Raw genomic sequence first — 22074 nt, 5'->3', positions numbered from 1 at the left:
AGAGGGAGGGGCAAGAGATGGGGAAGGCAGAGAGGAAGGTGAAGACTGTCCAAACATCCATACTTCAAGGCAGAGGGAACTATGCCAAGAGAACACTGGAGATCTGCTTGGTATATGTGTTTATGACTTCCTGGTCACTTGTTTAAATGTGCATTTTTCATCTCCTTCATTTGGAATGATGGGGGCAATGACTCTGTCACTTGTAATGTCTGTAATATGAAATTTATCATACATATGCTTAACATCATCATTATAGTCATGACAGATGGGATGGGGATGGATGGGTTTGCTTACCCATGGCTGGAAGAAGCTTTGACTGTAGCTGGACCAGGTGATATCTGGGTTGCCTGCAGATGTTAGCAGACAGAGAGGGAAGAAGACTGATCTTGTCCAAACAAGTAAGCCAGCAAGAACAAAGGGGTGGAGTAGGAGTATCAGGTGGGTGCTGGGGGAAAGAAGACAGGTCCTGAGTGAGCTGCATTCCTCCCTATGTGGAGGGAAGGTTGGTGAGCCCCACCACAGCCCCCAGGAAAGGAACTTTTGGGATAGGGGTGTGAGAAGAGAGGTATTTCTGAGGTGGGTAGTTGACCTGAGCCATGAGTATGTTTGAGGTAGGGTGTGGCATGCTCTCATTGGGAATAGCTTGCCCTTCCCAGGTAGAAAAGATATTGGTTTCCTAGGAAAGTGTCACTTGTCTTTAGGAGATACAGGTTGTGTTGTTATTTAATGTGATTCAGGTAGATAGCAGTTAAGGGGTGGGGCAGGAGTTGTAGGGCAGCTTGCTGTACTGATGTAGAGGATGGCTGAGGATGGCCAGGGACGTTGGGCTGTGAGGGAAGTTAGTTGAGCTTGCTAATATGCTGTGTGGTCAGCCTCAGTGTGAGGACAGGTGATGATGGTGGGAAGCCAGAGAAAGGTAGTAGGTCTGGGAATCCAGACAACCAAACTTCTGACCTGTCTTAGTTAGGGTTTCTATTGTTGTGAAGAGATACCATGATCACGGCAAACTCTCATAAAGGAAAGACATTTAATTAGGGTGGCTTATATTTTCAGAGGCTTAGTCCATTATCATCATGGTGGGACACGGTGTTATGTAGGTATACTTGGTGCTGGAGAAGTAGCCAAGTTTCTTGCATCTTGACTTGCAGGCAACAGGAAGTGGTCTGTCCCAATGGGTTTAGCTTGAGTTTAGGAGACCACAAAGCCTACCTCAACAGTGACACACTTCCTCCAACAAAGCCACACCTACTCCAAGAAGGCTACACCTCCTAAAAGTGCCACTCCCTTCAGGGTCCATTTTCTTTCAAACTAATACATTCTACTCCCTGGCCCCCAAAGGCTTGTAGCCATATCATAATGCAAAAATGCGTTCAGTTCAATTTCAAAAGTCCCATAGTCTATAACAATCTCAACCTCGTTTAAATATGAAGTTCATAGTCTCTTCTGAGACTCATGCAATCTTATAACTGTAACCCCCTGTAAAATTAAAATAAAAAAAGCAGATCACATACTTCTAACATATAATGGCACAGGATATACAGTATCATTCCAAAATGCAGGGAAGGAAGCATAGTGAGGAAATACTGGACCAAAGCAAGACCAAAAATCAGCTGGGCAAACTCCGAACTCTGCATCTCCATGTCTGATGTCAAAACACTCTTCAGATCTCCAACTCCTTTCAGCTTTGTTGACTGCAACACACTTCTTTCTCCTGGGCTGGTTCCACTCCCTGTTAGCAGCTCTCCTTGGCAGGTTTCCCATGACTCTGGCATCTCTAACATCTTGGGGTCTCCAAGGCAATCCAGGCTTCAACTTCACAGCTTCACACAATGGCCTTTCCAGGCCTCCATTCAGAGACACCCCTGACACATGCCTGACCTTAGCCGCTTTCCTTAGTCATGGAGGCAAATTCCATAACCCCTTTCTTCTATCCTTAACTCTAAAGTGGCTGAAGCTGCCAAGTTCTGCTGTTTGCTGGGGCTGGAACATGGCCCCCTTTTGCAACTGCATCTTCACCAGCTTTTTGTTTTCCATGGTTTCCTTTACTGTTTAAGGTTGGCTGTCCTTGAGCTTGCTTTATAGACCAAGTTGACCTCAGAGTCAGAGATCTGCCAGCTTCTGCCTTCTGAATGCTAGGATTAAAGGTGTGCACTACCACACCCGGTTCTAAGCTTTTCTTTAATTCCCTTTCACAAGTTAGAAATTTAGGTGGGTGGGATCTTGCCCTGAAGTCACCACTCCCTTTTTTCCATTTCTTGATCTGTTTATCTCCTTGAACATAGGACTTAGCTTCATTCCACTCCCTGCTGCTCCTTTTCTTCTCAGATTGTACATTTTGTATTTTACCTTACTTGCTTCTTTTCGTTATAAATCTTTAGAAGCATGAACATTAGTAACTTCATGACAGAGTCTGTATTCTACTAGGTTGTTTTGAGGTTTCCTCTGCCGATGAAATTAATCCAAATCTCTTTACTTTAGCCTCAGGCAGACTCTTCAGATAAGGGCAAAAACCCACCACTTTCTTCACCAAAGTATCACAACAACATTCTCTAGGGAACATATTAAAATTCTTCTCCTCTGAAACCTTTTGAGCCAGCCCTGATGCAGTTCAAATCATTTTCAGCACTATTGTCTTCCATGCTCCTACTAGTATGGCTCATTATGCAGTACTTAAACCATTCCACTGCTTTCCTAACCCAAAGTACCAAAGTCTATATTACTCCAAACGAAAACGTGGTCTGGCTTATCACAGCAATACCCCAGTGCCTGGTGCCAACTTTTGTCTTAGTTAGGATTTCTATGGCTATGAAGAGACACCATGGCCACAGCAACTCTTACAAAGGAAAACATTTAATTTCAGAGGTTTAGTCCGTTATCATCATGGTGGGACATGGTGGTGTGCAGGCAGACATGGTGCTGGAGGCATAGTCAAGTGTCCTACATCTTGACTTTCAGGCAACAAGAAGTGGTCTGTCTCAGTGGGTGTAGCTTGAACACAGGAGACCTCAAAGCCTACTCCCACGGTGACACACTTCTTCCAACAAGGCCATACCTCCCATTAGCGCCACTCCCTTTGGGGACCATTTTCTTTCAAACCACCACATGACCCATGGATGCTCCTCAGTGTGGTTTCTTCCCTTTGGGAATTCCTTTTCCATTGGATTAGAGGTAGTCTCTGAAGAAAGACGATGGAAGAAAACCTTTTGTATGTTGCTTTAAACAACTTTTTAAGAGACACTTCCATTCACTGGGCCAGCATTCTTTTATTAACAGAGAACCCCTAGTTTAAAGGATCCTCCATGAACTCACTGTACTGATGAATCAGTAATTTTTACATCTTTCTTGTCTTGGTCTGTTCACAGATTAACAAAAGTCCAGAGAATGAATAATTTCTAAACAATACGAGTTGATTTTTCATAGTTCTTGATATTGGTGACCTAGAGTCAAGGAACCAGCAGATTCTGTATCTAGTGAGGGCTGCCCTCTACTTCCAATATGGTACCTTGTTTTGGAGGTCATCATGTGGAAGATGGAAAAGCAAAAAGGTCTGCCTAGTTTCCTCCTATCCCTTTAAAATGATACTCATTCCACTGATAAGGGCAGAGCCTATATGACTTAATCACCCCCTAGAAAAGTCCCCACCCCTACACATTATGGAATTGAGTCTTGGATTCCACCTTGTGAATTTGGGGATCACATACACTCAAGCTACAGCAACACACTTCTGTCCCTCTAGTGCTTGAACTCGTGTTCACACAGGTTCTGCATGACTGTGATTAGAACGTAGCTCTGTCTTTGCTCCATGTCTCTCAGTTAGCGCTGGTTCCCTAACATTACCCCCCCCCAACCCCCACTGCCTCCAGTTCTGCCACATGGGCCCTGAGTGGATGCCTTGCGGTTTAACAGCTTTCCCCCTGCTCTGAAGCATTTGGAAATCTCCCAGTTTTTTAATGACTATGCCAAAGGAGGAAACATGCTACAACCAGTGTCATCATGTGTATAATTTTAGCTTTCTTCGTGAACAGTTTCCTTCAGATATATTACCAAAAATTGGATTACTAGAAAATCATCTCATTATTCTATGTTCTTCAGCGAAGGAGGGCAAGAGAGGAGCCCAGACTTCAGCGGGTACTAGGATGGTGATGTGCTTCCCATTTCAGGGATGAATGAGTCCAGCAAACCCCGCTATTCTCTTCTGTGTCACTTCCCCTCCCCTTCCAAGGAGCTCTCGATGTCTTTCCTTAGTCACTTTCCCCTCCATCATATCAAATTTTAATGGAGACTATTTTTCAGGCGGGGAGGGTGCTTGGGCTATGAGGAGCCAAATGCACCATGGTATACAAGATGTGTCAGACCTGCAGAACCAGTTTCTTCAGCCTTGTTGAGGATGTGTGCTCTGGTCCCTGAGGAAATCCTACTCCTTATTCTGCTTGTCACCCCACGTATTTACCACCAAGACCTGATTTTAGCTTGGTTTCTGTTGCTGTGATAAAACACCATGACCCAAAACAACCTGGAGAGGAAAGAGTTCATTTGGCTAAAGTTCATCCTTCCGAGTTCATCATTCAGTCAGGGCAAAAACCTGCAGGCAGGAACTGTAGCAAAAACTAAGGAGGAGTGCCGCCTCCTGGCTTGTTTCTCCCGGCTTCTCAGCTATCTTACACAGCCCAGGATCATCTGCCCCGAGATAGCTGAGCCCTCCTACATAAACTAGCAATGGAGAAAATGTCCCATAGATATGCCCAAGGACCGAGATTATGAAGGCAGTTCTTCAGGTGGAGTTCCCTTTCCCAGGTATGTCAAGCTGACAGTCAAGGTTAGCCATCACTGACCTGAGTAGCATAAAAAGAATGTCTAATTCTCATCAGGACCCAGAAGTTACATCCTCTCACAGAAGGAGTTGTATTTAAGTAGACGGATTCCTCCTTGGTGATGCTCATGATAGCCTTGTTGGGAAGAGCAAGCAGATCAATCCCCATGGGGATGGTGGTCACACAAGATATGCTTCAGGGTATTCCAGAGTGCTCCTCTGGAGGGAAAATTATAAAGGGCCTTCCTAAAGGTTAATGTTCTTCAAATTCTCATGTTCTTATGAGGGAAAGTTGGTTTTAGTATGATGATCCAGTGACATGGTTCATTTAACCCTGACTACTGCAGAGAAAGCAGGGTTGGGAAATAATGTCCAGTAGAGGAGAGAATACAAAGAAGAAAGGGGATCCTGAGGTTTTGTAGCCCAGGAGGCTTGCATCCATTACTACAGTGTGCATCCAGGGGAAGCTTTTAGTCTTCCTCCAATACGTAGGCTGTGATCTTTCGTACTGGTTGCACTAAAGATAGAGGGTAACGTAACAGCAAAGGATAGCCAGGCCTATGCTTGAAGCTTATATTTGTTGCCAGGTTAATAATGGACCACTTAGGTCTTATTCTTAAAGAAATCATCTTTGGTCTGAACCCAAGACAGTGGCTTATTTGCCAGTCAGGACCTGCTGAGATCCTTGTCTGAGTATGAGTGCACCAGGAGGACTTGAGACAAGTACACTGTGGCCATCTTTCACACTGCAGCAGGAGAAAGGAGTGTGTGGAGTTCCAACTTGTATTTCAGAGTGGTAGAGCCCTTTTAATGGATACTGCCTGCCCACCACCCTTGCCAGGGTGTTCTACCTCTGCTCCGCTAGTACCAGAGTGTCCCTGCTGTTCTTAACACATAGGCCTGAAATAATCCTCTGAACTCTTCAGTCTACAGTTTGTATGGTGCCTAGTAGAGAGTGGGATCCTCAGTAAATATAGAGAGTGAGATCCTTAGTAAACATAGAGGAGAGCGGGGTCCCCAGAAAATAAAGAGAGCGGGATCCTCAGTAAATGTAGAGAGTGAGATCCTCAGTAAATACAGAGAGTGAGATCCTTAGTATATATAGAGAGTGGGATCCACAATAAACATAGAGGAGAGCGGGGGTCCCTAGTAAATACAGAGAGTGAGATCCTTAGTAAATATAGAGTGGGATCCACAATAAACATAGAGGAGAGTGGGTCCTCAGTAAATATAGAGAGAATACTGTAGTAGAAAGTTTTCTGGTCCTGAGTTCCTCTGGTCCTGCCTGGCCCCTCCTGGCCCAGCAGTTCCTTGGCTAGCTCAGTCAGTAGAGCATGAGACTCTTAATATCAGGGTCGTGGGTTCATGCCCCACATTGAGTTCCAAATGTAGTTGTAAGTTTTCTCTGGTCTTGAGTTCCTCTTGTCCTGCCTGGCCCCTCCCAGCCTGGTGGTCCTGTAGCCATTTATAAAATAAAATAATTAGTCAGAGGCTTAATATTATTTACACACTCTCTGACCTATGGCAGGCTTCATGCTAGCTAGCTCTTATAACTTAACCCATTTTTATTAATCTATAAGTTGCCACATGGCCATGGCTTACCGGTACTTTTACATCTTGCTTCTCCCAGTGGCCACTGGCGTCTCCTCCCTCTCCTTTCTCCTCTCACTATCTCTTTTGGATTTTCCTACCTGGCTCCATCCTGCCCTGCCACAGGCCAATGCAGGTTTATTTATCAACCAATCAGAGAAACACATATTCACAGCATACAGAAAGCAGAATATAATTTTCTTTAAACCAGCTTCTGGTGTCCTGGGGATTGCAAAACACCTTTCACCCAGCAAATCAATGCTCACAGCACTGGTCAGGGATGCAAGGCAAGGCAACCTCTGAGGAGAGGGTGCCACTGTCCTCCATCCCCCCAGAAGCTTATTATCCTGGCAGAGGCCTCACTAAATTCCCTGATAGCTCACATCATTCTCATAGACTGAAGCTGTCAGTTGAATAGCTGACCTTAAAATCTAGACCATGGCATGTGCATTCCTTCCCCACTGCAGCCTGTTTGCCCCACTTGGCCCCATGAGGTTTGTGTCCACGGCCACTACATGCAGTCCTTTGTAGTTTTTTTTTTAACTTTTTACTCTTTGTGGGGCCTGCCACCCAGCTCCCAAGTAAATAGATGAAGACTTATTATTACTTATAAATGCCCAGCCTTAGCTTGGCTTGTTTCTAGCGAGCTTTTCTTAACTTAAATCAGTCCATCTATCTTTTGCCTCAGGGCTTTTATCTTTCTATATGCATTTCTTTACTTCTTACTCCATGGCTTGCTGCATAGTTGGGTGGCTGGCCCTGATGTCCTCCTTTCATTCTCCTTTTGCTTCTCCATCTTCTCTTCTCATATCTCTCCTCCTGTATTCTCTCTGCCTGCCAGCCTCACCTATTTTTTCTCCTACCTAGCTATTGGCCGCTCAGCTCTTTATTAGACCAATCAGGTATTTTAGACAGGCAAAGTAACACAGCTTCCCAGAGTTAAATAAATGCAACATAAGAGAATGCAACACATCTTTGTGTTAGCCACATACATCTGAGAGAGGTAAAAATACCAACTCAGGAAGATGCCTTACTCTGTTGGAGCTGTCATAGCAGAAATGTCATCGAGTTGCTGACTAGCAGACAATAGGAAGGCCTTGTTTGTAGTTAAGGTGCTGGCAGATGTGGTGTCTGCTGAGGGCTCACCCACTAGTCCATATGTGTATGTGGCCTTCCCACAGCTCCACATACAAGTCCTTTGCCTCTTAAAAGATTCTAATCCAGGGGCTGGAGAGATGGCTCAGAGGTTAAGAGCACCGACTGCTCTTCCAAAGGTCCTGAGTTCAATTCCCAGCAACCACATGGTGGCTCACAACCATCTGTAATGAGATCTGGCGCCCTCTTCTGTACACATAATAAATAAATAAATAAAAAAAAAAAAAAAAAAAAGATTCTAATCCTGTTTACAATACTCCAACCATGTGACATAATGACTACCTAATGCTTCACTTCTTTTTATTAAAAATATTTTATTATATTTATTTATTAGCTGTGTTGGGATATGGGCATATGTGTGCATCTGTGCACTTGCTGTAGTCAAAACACCTTGTGGGAGTTGGTTTTCTTCTTCCTGTATGTGGTTCCCAGAGATGGAACTCAGGTTGGCAGCAAGGGCCTTTACACACTGAGCCATCTTGCTGGACTAAAGTTTCCCCTTTTAATTCTGTTGCATTGATTAGATTTCAGCTGGGGGACACAGACTTTCAGTCTGCAGCAAGATGCTATAACTGTAATAATCGAGTATGCTGAGAGTACAGGGCCAGGGCCTGGAAAGGTGGGTATTATCCTGGGAAATAAACCATAGAGGGTGTTCTAGACAGAGGTATAGCAGCAGGGCTGTGGGATGGAGATGGATGCTGAGGCAGGAAGCTGTGGAAATAGCTGTCTTTTGGGGGTACACTGTCTTTTTTTTTTTTTTAGCATGCAGCTATCACCATTCAAAATCTTTCATTTACCTTGTCTTTCAGTTGATGAAGGTTGTGAATGAAATGTGCCCCAATATCACTAGAATTTACAACATTGGCAAAAGCCACCAGGGCCTGAAGTTGTATGCTGTAGAGATCTCTGACCATCCTGGGGAGCATGAAGTTGGTGAGAAGGATTTCTGCCTTTGTTTTCTGTTGCTGTGATAAATGCCATAACCAAAAGCAGCTTAGGAGGAAAGGGTCTGTGTAGATGTAACCAACCGTCTTATTAAATAAGAAACACAGAACCAATGCAAAGAAGAAAGCCAAGAGGTCAGAGCTAAGAGCTAAAATCTTACCCTTCCTCCTGCGGTGGTCCTACCTCTCCGAATGAGAGCTACTTCCTGTATTAAAGTCTTTATATAGAGTTCCTGTTCTGCCTTCTCATTGGTTGTAAACCCAACCACATGACTGCCTAGTCGAGGCCTGTCAGTATAGACCTTCAGGTCTTCTATAGTTGGTATTGAGATTAAAGGCGTGTGTATCCAATGCTGGCTGTATCCCTGAACACACAGAGACTTACCTAGCTCTGCCTACCAAGTGCTGGGATTACAAACGTACACCACCACTGCCCTGCTTTCCTATGGCTTGCTAATAGCTCTGACCCCCAGGCAACTTTATTTATTAACATACAAATAACATTTTAATACAAATAAAATATCACCATAGGTCTGTCTCGGCTTCAGGTAATAATTCACCATCAAGGGAAACCAGGGAAGGAGTTCAAGGAGGAATCAGAGTCAGGAACTGAGGCAGAGGCGATGGAAGAAGTTTGCTTATTGCCTTTCTCAGCTATCTTTTAAATACAGTCCAGCATCCCCTGCCTAGGGGTGGCACACCCACAGGGCTGGGCCCTCCTGTATCAATTAGATGTTAAGAAAATAATCTCACAGACATGGCCAAAGGCCAATTTGATGTGGGCATTTTTTTTTTCAGCTGCCGTTCCTTCTTGCCAGGTGATTCTAGGTTTATGTCAGGTTCACAGCTGGCACTGATGATGCCAACTCCCAAGCCAAGATGATGGTGCCCCATCTTCAACAACTCCTCATCTATCTGAAGGCATCTCCCCACATCCTACATGAGAGCATTCATGATTCAGGCCATGAGCCCCTATCCCATAAATCACACCGATAAGCTAATTTTGGTTCTGTTCCCTTCATGTCTTGGAAGAGCTACAAAGCTCCCTGGGTTAGGAGCCCCCTCCTCTGCTGCACAGGGACCACGTTTAATTGTGCTCTCTTCTTCTGAGCACAAGATAAAGAAGAAAATGGCTGGATACAAGACAGATGTCTCTTCTAGGAGAACATTCTGGACTCTGATTTGTGAAGGGCTCAAATCACAAGGCTCCCTCCTCCTCCTCCTATTCTATAAAACACTAACTTTATTGAGAAACTGCAATTAGTAGAGGGACGGAATCTGGAAGTTGGAATTTTGGAGACATGGAGATCAGTTCCTGATATTGCCACTTTCCTAAAGAGGAAAAGACACGTGAAAGGAAGACCTGTACACCACAGGCATGCAAGATAACATTGCCAATATTAATATTGTGCTTATCTTCTCATTATCTTAGGTAAAGAGACAGTTTCATAAATGTTTTGACTACAAATATGCCTTCCACATTCCCTACTGTGGGGCTCCCTTCTTTTTGAAGAACGTCTACGTTGTCTTTAAATGCTGCCTGCCTTCAGCTGTTTTCTATTCAGACATCACTACTCTAAGTCCCTGCATGCTGGGTGGGCTTCCAGTTTTCTTGTTGGTAAAACTAGCCAGGCTGTCAAAACCCATTGAAATTTAGGTGCAAAAGATATGTGTAACTTTATCGTTCATCTGTGTCTTGTGTCTTAGCAGTTCCTCTCAGGAGTTTCTTCTAAGGCCTTACCTGTGGATAAAGTCATGTTTCTTCATATATAGCAGCCCTGTCAAGGAAAGAAAATGAAATGTGATTAGCCATTCCCAGCACTGACATTCTGAGTCTGTTTAGCTGCTATAACAAAATAGCCAAGATTGCATTATTTATAAACAACAGGAATTTATTTCTAACCATTGTGGAACGTGGGAAGTTCAAGGTCAAGATGCCAGCACATCTGGAATCTGGCTGGTGATGACCTGTTTTCTACTTACCCTTGCATGATACAAGGGGGTGGAAGGCTACATTCTCAGATGATGCTAATCCCTCATCCCCTTCTACAGGCCCCACCTCTTCATACTATCACAGGGTCTTGACTTGAACATGAATTTTAGAGAGACACACATGAATCCATAGCACTTCTCATTAAGAAGCTAAGTATTGGAAGAGAAATTACTCAGACCATTAACCCAACTGTGTTCTTGCTGACCCCCTTTGAGATGATTTTCTTCATGTAGTCATTCATCTTTGGCTCCTTGTAAAACATAGTAAGAAATTTCCCCAAGGGAAACTGCACCACAGAGGAGAAAAGCAAAGGCAGTGCTTTGCGTTTAGCTTGTAGTCATAAGTACTGAGATATTTGGTCTGTCCTTGCAAAGTAAGAACGCCCCCTCCCCCGCCCCCCGCCACGGCTCTGGTTGTTCAGGCTTGTCTGTGTCTTTCTTACATGCTTGAGCATTTGAGTTTAAAACGAGGAGGAGGAGTAGATGGGAAGTGGGGGTGGGGTGTGGCGGGGTGAGGGGGTAGGGGATGTGGAGAGGAGAGAAGGGAAACTGTGCTCAGTATGTAAAATAAATGAAAAAATGTTGTTTAAATTAAATTAAATTAAAATTATTGTCCCAATATAATTTTGGAGGCTTATTTGGAAGGCAAGAAAATACAGCCGCAAGGTGTTGGTGTCCTCTCAAACCTTTGCTGGCCCCATGTGGATGCCTGCAGGAGCCTGTGTCTCTGTCTCTGTCAAGGTGAGCCCGAGTTCCACTACATCGCAGGGGCCCACGGCAACGAGGTGCTAGGCCGTGAGCTGCTGCTGCTGCTGCTGCAGTTCCTCTGCCAGGAGTACCTGGCACAGAACGCGCGCATCGTCCGCCTGGTGGAAGAGACACGGATCCACATTCTACCCTCCCTCAATCCCGATGGCTATGAGAAGGCCTCCGAAGGAGTAAGTGTGTTCTAGCCCCCATCTGAAAGCCACAGGCTATCCCAGCTCCAGCGTGTGCTTATTCTTTCTTTTGTTTTTGATATGTGTGTAGGTGATGTATCTGTGTGGCATGTGCATGTACATGTGTGTGTATATGTGCATGGGGAGGTCCTGAGGTCTGCATTGTGTGTCTTTCTCAATAGCTTCCCCACCTTAGTTCTTGAAATGGGGTCTCTGGCTGAACTTGGAACTTCCTGATTCAGCTAGACCATCAGGCCATCATGTGCTGAGGATCCACCCATCTCTACCTCCCTAGGGCTAGGTTACCGGCACGCATTGTTGCACCTAGCTTTTTACTTGGGTGCCGAGGATCTCAATCCATGCTTGCTCTGCGAGTACTTTACCAACTAAGCCGTCTCCCCAGCCTCTTTTGCCTTCTTTGCTCAAGGTGGCAGCCTGTGTCTGCAGCCTCTGCCTGCAGGAGCTGCTTTGCCTCCCTTCTGATTGTTTCTTCTAAGGTTTCTAAGGGATGCAAAGCAGGAACTAAAACCGATGGGGACCCCGAGAGAGGTATATGTCCACCAGCTAGAGAGCATCCACACTAGTAGTGCCATTGTTACATACCCAGGGTGTAACAGTACACCTCGTGGCAGTAGCCCCTCAGGTTGGCTTAGCACTTTTGAGGCACGTGCTAGCCTTGGTTATTATCTCTAATACTCTCACCTGTCACCAAACAATGACTGTTTTGATTATTCTGAGATATTGCTTATACTTTGTGTTCTAGTTATCCCATGAAATTTGTATCTGCCATAGATGTGTATATAATTGTATTAAATCATGTCATGAATCACTAGTGATATTTCACAATATTTGGGATAAAAATAGAGCACTGTCTAAGTAGAGGTGCCTGTCAAATGCAAGCTTTAAAGTATAGCGTTTAGTTGTGTTTGTTGGTTCTGGCACAAATACGTGATTAGTCATAACAATAACTTCTATCCAAGTACTAACCAGGCCCAGCCATGCTTAGCCTCTGAGATCAGACAAGATTGGACACATTCAGGGTGGTACGGCTGTGGACACAACACTAACTCTAAAGCCAGGTGTTGTGGAATATTAGTTTAAGATGTGTTCCATTCATTTATGCTGTGAAAAATTTGCTTAATGGTGCAAAGATGTGTTGCATTCTTGTATATTACATTTGTTTAACTTTGTGTGAAGCTGGGTTATTTTGCCTGTCTGAAACACCTGATTGGTCTAATAAAGAGCTGAACGGCCAACTGCTGGGCAGGAGAGAGAAACAGGCAGGACTGGCAGGCAGAGAAAATAAAGAGGAGAAGAAGAAGAACGTGAGAGAGGAGCAAGAAAAAGGAGGAGAGGAGGACATCAGGGGCCACTCAGCTACACAACCAGCAACGGAGTAAGAAAGAAAGAAAGGTACACAGAAATAGAGAAAGATAAAAGCCCAGAGGCAAAAGGTAGTTGGGATAATTTAAAATAAGAAAAGCTGGCCAGAAATAAGCCAAGCTAAGGCCAGGAATTCATAAGAAAGAAAAAGGCTCTGTATTTATTTGGGAACTGGGTGGTGCACCCCCAAAGAGCTGAAGAGCAAAGAATAAAAACCAACCAACCAACCAACCAACCAACCAGCCAGGATTCTGGGCAGAGCAGGGGGAACACATTGGTACTGCATTGAGAGCAAATGATCCTGCAATGCTGCCATTCCAGGCTTCTTCCTTTTCAGAGGTTCAGCCAAGCAGTGGAGGGAGGGGCAAGGGAGAGGTATAAGAAGAGATCTAAGGCTTTTGAGCTTGACCATACGGCATGAGTGGGCCTCTGGGTGTCCATCTTTGGAGCAAGGTAACTGTATTTATGGCTTATCAGACGTCAGGAGCAGGTAATTCTATATTCTCCCGTGATGCCTTTTCTGGGGCCAAGAGCATTCAGAGATTTGGAGATGCACACAGGAGACACAGACACACTCCATATCCCAGATTCTCCTGCAGTCTGAGAGCTCTTTACGTTCTGAATCTTCTCTAGGGCTCCGAGTTGGGAGGCTGGTCCCTGGGACGCTGGACCCACGATGGGATCGATATCAACAACAATTTTCCGGATTTGAACACACTACTCTGGGAGGCAGAAGACCGGCAGAATGCCCCAAGGAAAGTTCCCAACCACTACATTGCCATCCCTGAGTGGTATCTGTCTGAAAATGCCACAGTGAGTGAAGAAAACCTCTCATTTGTAGGGCAGAGGAGGGCCAATGGATGCCTGCTGGTATCTGCAGAGGATGTGGCCTGGGAGAACAAGACAAAGTTTCTTTGCTTTTTTGTCTTCTCCAGCAATAAGGACTAGCCTGAGGTTCTAACTACCTTTCAAACTGGTATTGGGGAAATGCTTTGCAGAGTCATTTGACTGAATTTCTTTATAACTACAGAGTTGTAAAGAAACAAAATAACCACCCCCAGAATGCATGAATTCATTACTATCATTATCCTCATTCATGTCAATTATACTCCCAAGAAATTATCTTCGGCTTTCACTAATTGCTAGGTATATAAACAGTGCCACTTCTGATGACATAGACAAGATGAGTTCTGGTGACATGTGGCCATTTCACTTTGATGATGTGTGTACCAGGACGTAGTACCAGAGAGTTCAAAATGCACGGCTCTTTACAGCGGAAGACTGACTACTAAAAGTCCATTATTACATATGTAGATAGACAATCTCTTCATAGTAAAGTGGAAAAGACTGAGCAGTAGCATTCATCAGAATCACGAATGAATTCTAGGAGCATAAACTGGGTTACAAAAAATTGAAAAGACAGGTAAAACCAAAGAGTAAATTTTATATCTTCATGGGCAGTTAAAACAAAACGGAGGGGAAATGAGAGCCATCTCATTTAGGATGGGAAGCAATGGAGTGTGTGAGGGGCTGAAGTCACCCAGGTGCATAGCAACTGCTATGGAGACCCGGGTCTGGGGTGGGACTGTGGGTTCACAGCACGGACTGGTATTGATTCTGTGCAATGAGACGTGTTCCATAATTAACTGACTCAGGGCCTGTGGTGTGCTTAAGCACCAGAATCAAGTTTAATGGAGCTCAGCAAGCACATTGTACCCGAGTCAGCGTTTCCCCCTGCACAGGCAGTGACTCCCAGGGTTCCTCTGTTGGCATCAACCTTGTCTTGCTGACATTATCTTCGTGTGACAATCAGTGATTTATTATAATCTGACTTGATTCACACGTCTATATTAAACCATGTCAACCTTTGAATTTGATCTTTTTACGCTGTCATTTTCCTCTTTTATAACTTTTCCCCCCATAAAAACTCAACTGTATAGAAGTGAAGGAAGAAGTAGGGGCTCACAGGCACGCATGTCAGCGTTGACATGTCCCAGCTCATGCTTCCTCCACCCGGGCGTTCCTCCTCCCTCTTACTAAAGCAGACATCACGTCGTCATGTCATTTCATTTGTAAACATTTCAACAGGCATCTCTAAACTACCGGGAGCTGTCCTTGAGATCTGCAGATATTACCATTATTACATTAAAATAAGTCATTTCTTTTCCAATTTTAACTTTTTCTATGTGTGAGCTCTAGTACGTGTGTGAGTATGGGTGTGTGTGCGCCGTGGCACACCTGGGGGATCGGGTGAAGCTTTCAGGAGTCGGTTTTCTCCTTCCACTTCATTCAGACCGGATCTTTCTTGCTTTTTTGCACCACATGGACATACCCAGGCTAACTGGCCAGTGAGCTTCCCAGTAAGTCTCTTGTACCTGCCTCCCATCTCTCTGAAGGCTGATTACAGATGTGTGTTACCACATCTGGATTTTAAGTGAGTTCTAAGAATTAAGCTCCAGTCATCTGGCTTGTGAGGCAAGTAGTTTTACCCACGGAGTCTTCCTTAGCCCCAAATAAGATTTTTTTTCTTCTTGATATTGCAAGGTATCCGGTCAGAGTTATCATTCTATTTCTTATACCAATCAGTAAACCCTGCCCATTCACTTCCCCATTCCACTTTACCCTCCTCCCGTTTGCTTAAATCCTGATTCAAATGAAGCCCATTCCTTTCTGTTGTGTTTAAGTCCTTTTACATCTTTTTTTTTTTTGTTTGTTTGTTTGTTTTTTTCAAGACAGGGTTTCTCTGTGTAGTTTTGGTGCCTGTTGTGGATCTCACTCTGTAGACCAGGCTGCCCTCCATGACTTTCTCTTCTTCCTAGTCTTGCTCACCACCTCATGTCACCCTTGGGGCATGAACAGCTGTGTGTGCTGCTTCTGGGAACCAGGGCTGTGTTCCTATGATGTCTCAAACACATCCTTCTCCGTTTTATGGAAATTGAGAGTGATTTTAAGGCTGACTTAGATTCAACGGAGCAGAGGTCCGCAAACTCCGGCCCACACAGGCCTGCTTTCCCAAGTGGCTTTGATTGGCACACGTTTGCATTTTGTCCCTGGTGTTTCTTTGCTACAGGAACCTAGTTGGGTAGCTGTGACAGAGCCTGCCTGGCCCACAAAGCCCCAAGTAGTTACCATCTTGCCCTTTGCAGGAAAAGTCGGCTGATGCCTTGGCTAGAGGCCTGGTGAGATTCAGGATTGTGGGTTTGGGGTGTGTGCCTTCATCTGGAGACATACTACTGATCTCGTGTCTTTCTTGTGCTGTCTATAGTTGTGGGTGAACCCTCCTGACCCAGGAGTTCACTGGAATTACAGAATGATATTACTTTAACCCCTCTTCAGTATTTACTAGAATATCGTGCTGTGGAAACTGGACATTTCCCTGACCCTCCCCTTTTTATCCACTGCTTCTAAATAGTCCAGTTTTCCCAGGACACAATTTGAGATTCTGATTATTGCTATGATTATTCCATAAAATTCCTGATTAAAAAAAAAAAATCCCTTTTTGAAAGCTAGGGCAGTGAAGCAATTTCCTTTTCTTTGTTAAATTTATATACCCCCAGGTGGCCATGGAGACCAGAGCTGTCATTGCCTGGATGGAGAAGATCCCCTTTGTGCTGGGAGGCAACCTACAGGGGGGTGAGCTAGTGGTGGCATACCCCTATGACATGGTACGGTCCCTGTGGAAGACCCAGGAACACACCCCAACCCCTGATGATCACGTGTTCCGCTGGCTGGCATACTCCTATGCCTCCACTCACCGCCTCATGACAGATGCCAGGAGGCGAGTGTGCCACACAGAAGACTTTCAGAAGGAGGATGGTACTGTCAATGGGGCTTCCTGGCACACAGTGGCTGGAAGTAAGTCTACGATCTGCCGGTCTAGCATCATTCATGTTCCCAATGACCATGGGTGGTGCTTTAGTTACTTATCCTGCTGTGTGACAAATACCTGAGACAAGCAAGTGTGTGTGTGTGTGTGTGTGTGTGTGTGTGTGTGTGTGTGTGTGTATGGAGTATGTGTGTGGTGTGGTATGTGTGTGTGTGTGTGTGTGTGTGTGTGGTGTGTGTTTGTGTGGTGTGTGTGTCTATGTGTGTATGCATGGAGTATGTGTGTGGTGTGGTGTGTGTTTGTGTGTGTGTGTGTGGTGTGTGTTTGTGTGGTGTGTGTGTATGTGTATGGTGTGTGTATGGTATATATGTGTATGTGTGTGGTGTGTGTGTATGTGTGTGTATGTGTGTGTGGTGGGTATGTGTGTGTGTGTGTGTGGTTGTATGTGTGTGGTATGTCTGTGTGGTGGTGTGTGTATATATACTGTGGAGTGTGTGTATGTGTGGTGTGTGTATGTGTGTGGTGTGTGTGTGTGTCTGTGTGGTTGTACATGTGTGTATGTGTGTGTGTGGTGTGTCTGTGTGGTGGTATGTGTATGTGTATATGCGGTGTGTGTATGTGTGTATGTTGTGTGTGTATGTATATATGTGTGGGAGGTGGTGTGCATGTATGTGTATGGCAGAGGGTATATTGACTCACAGTTGAGGGTACAGTCCATTATGGCTGGAATGTGAGGCATGGTTACATTGCCTTCATAGTCAGGAAGTAGAGAGAGATGGATACTGATATTCAGTTATCTTTTCCCTTCTTGTTCAGTCTAATAACCCAGCCTATGACATGGTGATCTATCCATACTTAGGTCTTCTCACCTTAATTAACCTTAATTAATCCTTGAGAGACATGGCCAAGGGTGTGTCTTTTAGGTTGTAGGTTTTATGGTTCATATGTCAAGATTTGCAAGGGACGAGAATAGCATGTTCCCTAAGGTCATCTGCAAGGGTCGAAGATCCAGCATAATGCAAATCACTTTTCTTGATATTGTGAGGACTGTCAAGATAATAATGGATATGAAAAATCCTTCATGTCCAATAATTCAAATCTGGCTTTATCATTCAGACAATGTATGACCCTAGATAGTTTTTCTCTGAATCCTTACACTTTTCTACTAGAAAATTGGGCATGAAAATGTGGTGGTGATATTTCCCTCTAGGATATGGTAGGATCACACAAATAGTGGATGTGGATGTAATTCATGTCTGGCTGATAGAAACACTCAGCCTATAGTTCCATCCCCAGTGGCCTCCCCTCTATCAGACATGCTTAGCATAAAATCACTGTGTAATGGTTAGCTCCAATTGTCAACTTGAAACAACTCAGAATCACCTGGGCGGAGAACACTGCCTTGGGTTACTGTGAGGGATTGTTTATATTGGCTTGGCCTGTGGGCATGTTTGGGGAATAGATTGTTAATGGATGTGGTAAGGCCCAGACTGTGGGCAGCACCATCCCCTAGGTAGATGCCTCTGAACTAAATAAATTTGAGCTGAGCATAGCCAAGCAAGTAGCTATGGATGGGTATACATTTATTTCTCTCTGTTCTTGTTCTTGACTGTGGAAATGACTAGTCACTCCAAGCTCCTTGCTCAGTTGGACTGTGACTTGGAATTGTAAGCCAGATAATACCCTCCCAGTTGCTTTTTGTCAGAATATTTTACCACAGCAACTTCAAAGGAAACTAGATTTCCTGAGCCTTCCTGTTCTCCATTCCACACACTAGTTAATTTCAATAGGATTTTACTTTACTGTAAATTCAGTCTCCATAGACTTTTTAAGTATATTTCTCTCCTGAAAAAGAAAACAAAAACAGAAATGCTTTTTTTTTTCCACAGTCACTCCAAAACATACCAGAAAGGATGACATTTTTGTCTTGGCAACATTCCAAGTGGAGATAATGCCTCTTTCTCTGCAATGACTTTGCACTATGCACATTACAAAAGAAACACATTTCCTGTTGTTAAAAAAGCTTTTTTTTTTTTTAATTCAAGTTTAGCCCTAAAGACATACCTACAAGAATCTCTGAGTAAAATCGTTATTATTATTTTTTTCTACTGTGACTAAGTTGCAAACAGTCACTGTTGAGTTTGAGTGTCCGGTCAATAGTGACATCATGGAAAGCAGGCTGCTGCATGCTGGTGTAGGCAGTATCGGATGTTTTCATTTACCCAGTTCTGCTTGCCCTTATTTCTGGGACTTTGTGGCAAAGCTACATGCTGGCTTGAGTCTTTCCCATCATTCTTCTGTGATAGACTCTGCAGATTAAAGAAATCTGATCTCTAATTTCTTCCCCTCCCCTCAGTCTCTCTCCTCTGTTCTTTCTCACTCATTATCCTGCACTGCAGGCATCAGTGAGGGTGGGGGGGGGTGCAATTAGGGGCGAGGCTTGGTGCATTTCAAAGTGTCCAGCATGGGCAGCCTGTGCTTTTGAACTCCAAAGTGACTTGGCTTCAGACCCACACTGTCAGTCACAAAGAGGGCGGGTGCCACGGGCAACAGGAATAATTTTGGTCACAGGAAGGGTTGCAAAGGATGTCTCTTGCTAGGACTGAAGGTTTGGAAGAACTGTCAGTCTGTGCAGCAGATCCTGGTTCACAGGTGCTTTGGACAGGGGAACTCATCTTTCACAGTCAAAGCCCTACTGTGTGGAACACTCTGAGCAAGGCCTCGCCTGAAGGGCAGGATGTCAGCAAGAGAGATGGATGGGCCCAAGCTGCTACTCCAGGCTGAAATTTCTCATCATTTTGCCAGCATGCCTGAAGCTTCTAGTGCTTCAAAGATGCTTCTTGAAAAAAAGGAAAAAAAAAAAAAAAGACTCCCTCCAGAATTTTAATTATCACAATTATTTTAGTACTAGCAGGGCCTAAGAATGTGAGGCTAATGACACCTTTATGTTTAAAGGAAGCCCATCCCTCCTAAGAGTCAAGACCTGGGCTAAGAAGTGGCTCTGTTGCCATAGGCCCCAGATGCCCTCAATAATCCCTCGCTGTAGGTTGATAGAGGAATCGACCTGGAGTTGGCCTGTCCTTGTAAAGGATTCCCTGAATACAACCCCATCATGTCCCTTTTCTTCCTGGTTTACTCTTCCTTGCTTTATCTATGAGGTCACAGTTGCTGAAATTCAAGGGTCTGGAGTCTGGAATCAAGACTTGGAGAGAGCCAAGTTGCCAAAGATTTGGTTCTGTTCTCGGGGCGGGGCAGTGGGTTAATATCCCAAAGTCTGACTTTAAAGCAAAAGAACCTTCATAGAGGGTGGGATGGGAGAAAGGCCATATGTGGACTGAGCTGGGAAGCCCTTGGAGAACACTTTCCTCTGTCCACACAGAGCCTTGTGTCTCAGCTTCCACCTTCTTCATCTGACCCTCAGAGAACAGGGAGGCCTCCTTAGAGGATCTTCTCCCCCAGGGAATTGCTTTCCCTACTGATGTAGAGCACAGCTTGCTAGACCCCTCCTGTTCAGAGGTGGAGAGGTTGAAAAGGGTGGGGGGTGGGGAGCTCAGCCATAGAGGGAGGGCTCAGTGCTGAGCAGGGATAAGGCCTTGAGTCCAATCCCCAGCATCCCACCCACCCTAAGAGTTGGGCTACTTTATGCCTTGTGACCCTCATGATATAATCATTTATTTGTTTCACAAATACTGGGTAGTGTAGTGACTTGAGAAAGATTCCCCAAAGCAACATGTCTGTTTTGTACCTTCTTTGCACCTGTAACTGTAACTTTGCCAGGAAGACAGTCTTAGAACATGTAATTAAGGGCCTGGAGATATTCCTTCTCTGTTACTGGATGTGCCCTGAGTCCATGAGTAGAGTCTTTAAATGGACCCAAAGAGGAAAAAGCAAATACAGAAGACTGTAGCGTCAAGCTATTGACATAAGGAATGCCCAGGCTAGCAAAAGTCAGGCAGGCAGGAAGGGTGCTCTCACAAGGCTCTGCAGGGAGCACACAAACCTGAGGACTTCCGGCCTCTCAGCCCGTAGGAGCGAGTATCTGCTTTAAGCCAGGATGTGGCCATATGTAACAGTAGCCCCAGGAAGCTCATATGGGGACAGCCATACTCCAGGCTGGCTGCTTCCCATCTGCACATCAGAATGCAGGTCTGCTGCTTTGGGGCTCACTGAGTGGGTGGGATAGCCAGACAGCCACCAAACAACCACACTGTTGGAGGCAAGAGCAATGACTCCAACCTAGACCATGGTCCTTTGTAGACACATGAATCCTGGATCCGAGTTTCTCTGATCACAGCCTCACTTGTCTTATTTGTGAGACTGAGTTACAGCTGAGCTTGTGGGAGGGATGCAGTGACCCACAGGACACAGCTTATGGACATGCCCAGAAGAGGTGCATGAAGACAGATACACAGAGAAGACCATGCAGACAGGACAGAGGTTGTGGCTCAGATAGCTGTCTTGATGAATTGAAACAGGGAACTGTTCAAGCTCTCATCTGGGACCATATAGCTGCCAAAGACAGCGAATTAAACATTTAATCTATTGTGGTAATTGATGATGGCTTTCCAGGCACATTTGCTTTCCTGGGTTCAGTTGAAGGCCTCTAAATGGTCTTGGACATGCTTGCCATCTCTCCATGTGACTTGAAGCCCAAGTCAGTTGAAATGTCTGGTTGTCTTGTCAGGTCTGAATGACTTCAGCTACCTCCACACAAACTGCTTTGAGCTGTCCATCTATGTGGGCTGTGATAAATACCCGCACGAGAGTGAGCTGCCTGAGGAATGGGAGAATAACCGGGAGTCGCTGATTGTGTTCATGGAACAGGTATGCTGGGCATGTGGCTGGGAGGAGAGGAACGAGCTAAGAAATGGATTGTGGATGTGAGATTCATGGTCATGGGAGGATGGTGCCTGTTGCCAATGCTTGGGCACCAGCTTCCCGGTGCTGGGGCTGCACCTCTGCAGAGATGACTGTGGCTGGCATTGGGCACCAGCTTCCCGGTGCTGGGGCTGCACCTCTGCACAGATGACTGTGGCTGGCATCTGGATCTTACAGCCAAGTCTGCCCTGCAAGGGTCCTAGGAGGTTTCCTGACACAGAGGGTAGGAGCTAGTTTCTTCCTCTCAGGGAAGCTGTGAGTCCACCTTCTGCTCAGCACTGGAAGCTCATGGGAAAGGCTTATTTTCCTTTGTATAAGGAAAGGAGGGAAGGCTTGACTGTGGAAACAGCGGGTTTGAAGCTGTGGTCTGAGTCACCCAAAGTTCCCCTGTCCAGACTATCTTTGGGAAGTTGCTGAGCTATCATGGATTGTTGCATTATCCCACAGACAGGGAGGGAGACTGAGGCACAGGTTCTGGCTGGTGTGTGTTGTATGGCATGGTTGGTTAGTTGATGGCCTCTATACAAAGTAACCTTTCTTCTCTTCTCTTCTCTT

At 45.1% G+C, this 22074-nt stretch overlaps 2 protein-coding genes across 4 annotated transcripts in view; one reads left to right on the top strand and one right to left on the bottom strand.

Annotated features, from left to right (window-relative positions):
- The window catches only part of Cpxm2 (carboxypeptidase X, M14 family member 2), a 121048-nt gene that overhangs the window by 92657 nt on the left and 6317 nt on the right, over nt 1-22074 (top strand). For both annotated transcript variants that reach the window (XM_006976958.3, XM_076553918.1), the window contains 5 exons: nt 8368-8491; nt 11236-11432; nt 13449-13628; nt 16373-16670; nt 21326-21465. In XM_006976958.3, the coding sequence (XP_006977020.1) occupies nt 8368-8491; nt 11236-11432; nt 13449-13628; nt 16373-16670; nt 21326-21465 (939 nt within the window). The remainder of the gene's footprint in view (nt 1-8367; nt 8492-11235; nt 11433-13448; nt 13629-16372; nt 16671-21325; nt 21466-22074) is intronic.
- The window catches only part of Gpr26 (G protein-coupled receptor 26), a 90376-nt gene continuing 76919 nt past the window's right edge, over nt 8618-22074 (bottom strand). The window contains exons 4-5 of one of the 2 annotated variants that reach the window (XM_042284901.2): nt 10244-10280; nt 8618-9834 (exon numbers count right to left, since the gene is read on the bottom strand). In XM_042284901.2, the coding sequence (XP_042140835.1) occupies nt 9696-9834; nt 10244-10280 (176 nt within the window). In that variant the 3' untranslated portion in view covers nt 8618-9695. Of the gene's footprint in view, nt 9835-10142; nt 10281-22074 lie in introns of those variants that run through there. The other variant, XM_076553926.1, reaches the window with a different exon arrangement.

Source organism: Peromyscus maniculatus, chromosome 1 (genome assembly GCF_049852395.1).
Source record: "Peromyscus maniculatus bairdii isolate BWxNUB_F1_BW_parent chromosome 1, HU_Pman_BW_mat_3.1, whole genome shotgun sequence".
In the NCBI taxonomy this organism is placed as follows: Eukaryota; Metazoa; Chordata; class Mammalia; order Rodentia; family Cricetidae; genus Peromyscus; species Peromyscus maniculatus.
This window is presented reverse-complemented; position numbering and strand designations above follow the sequence as displayed.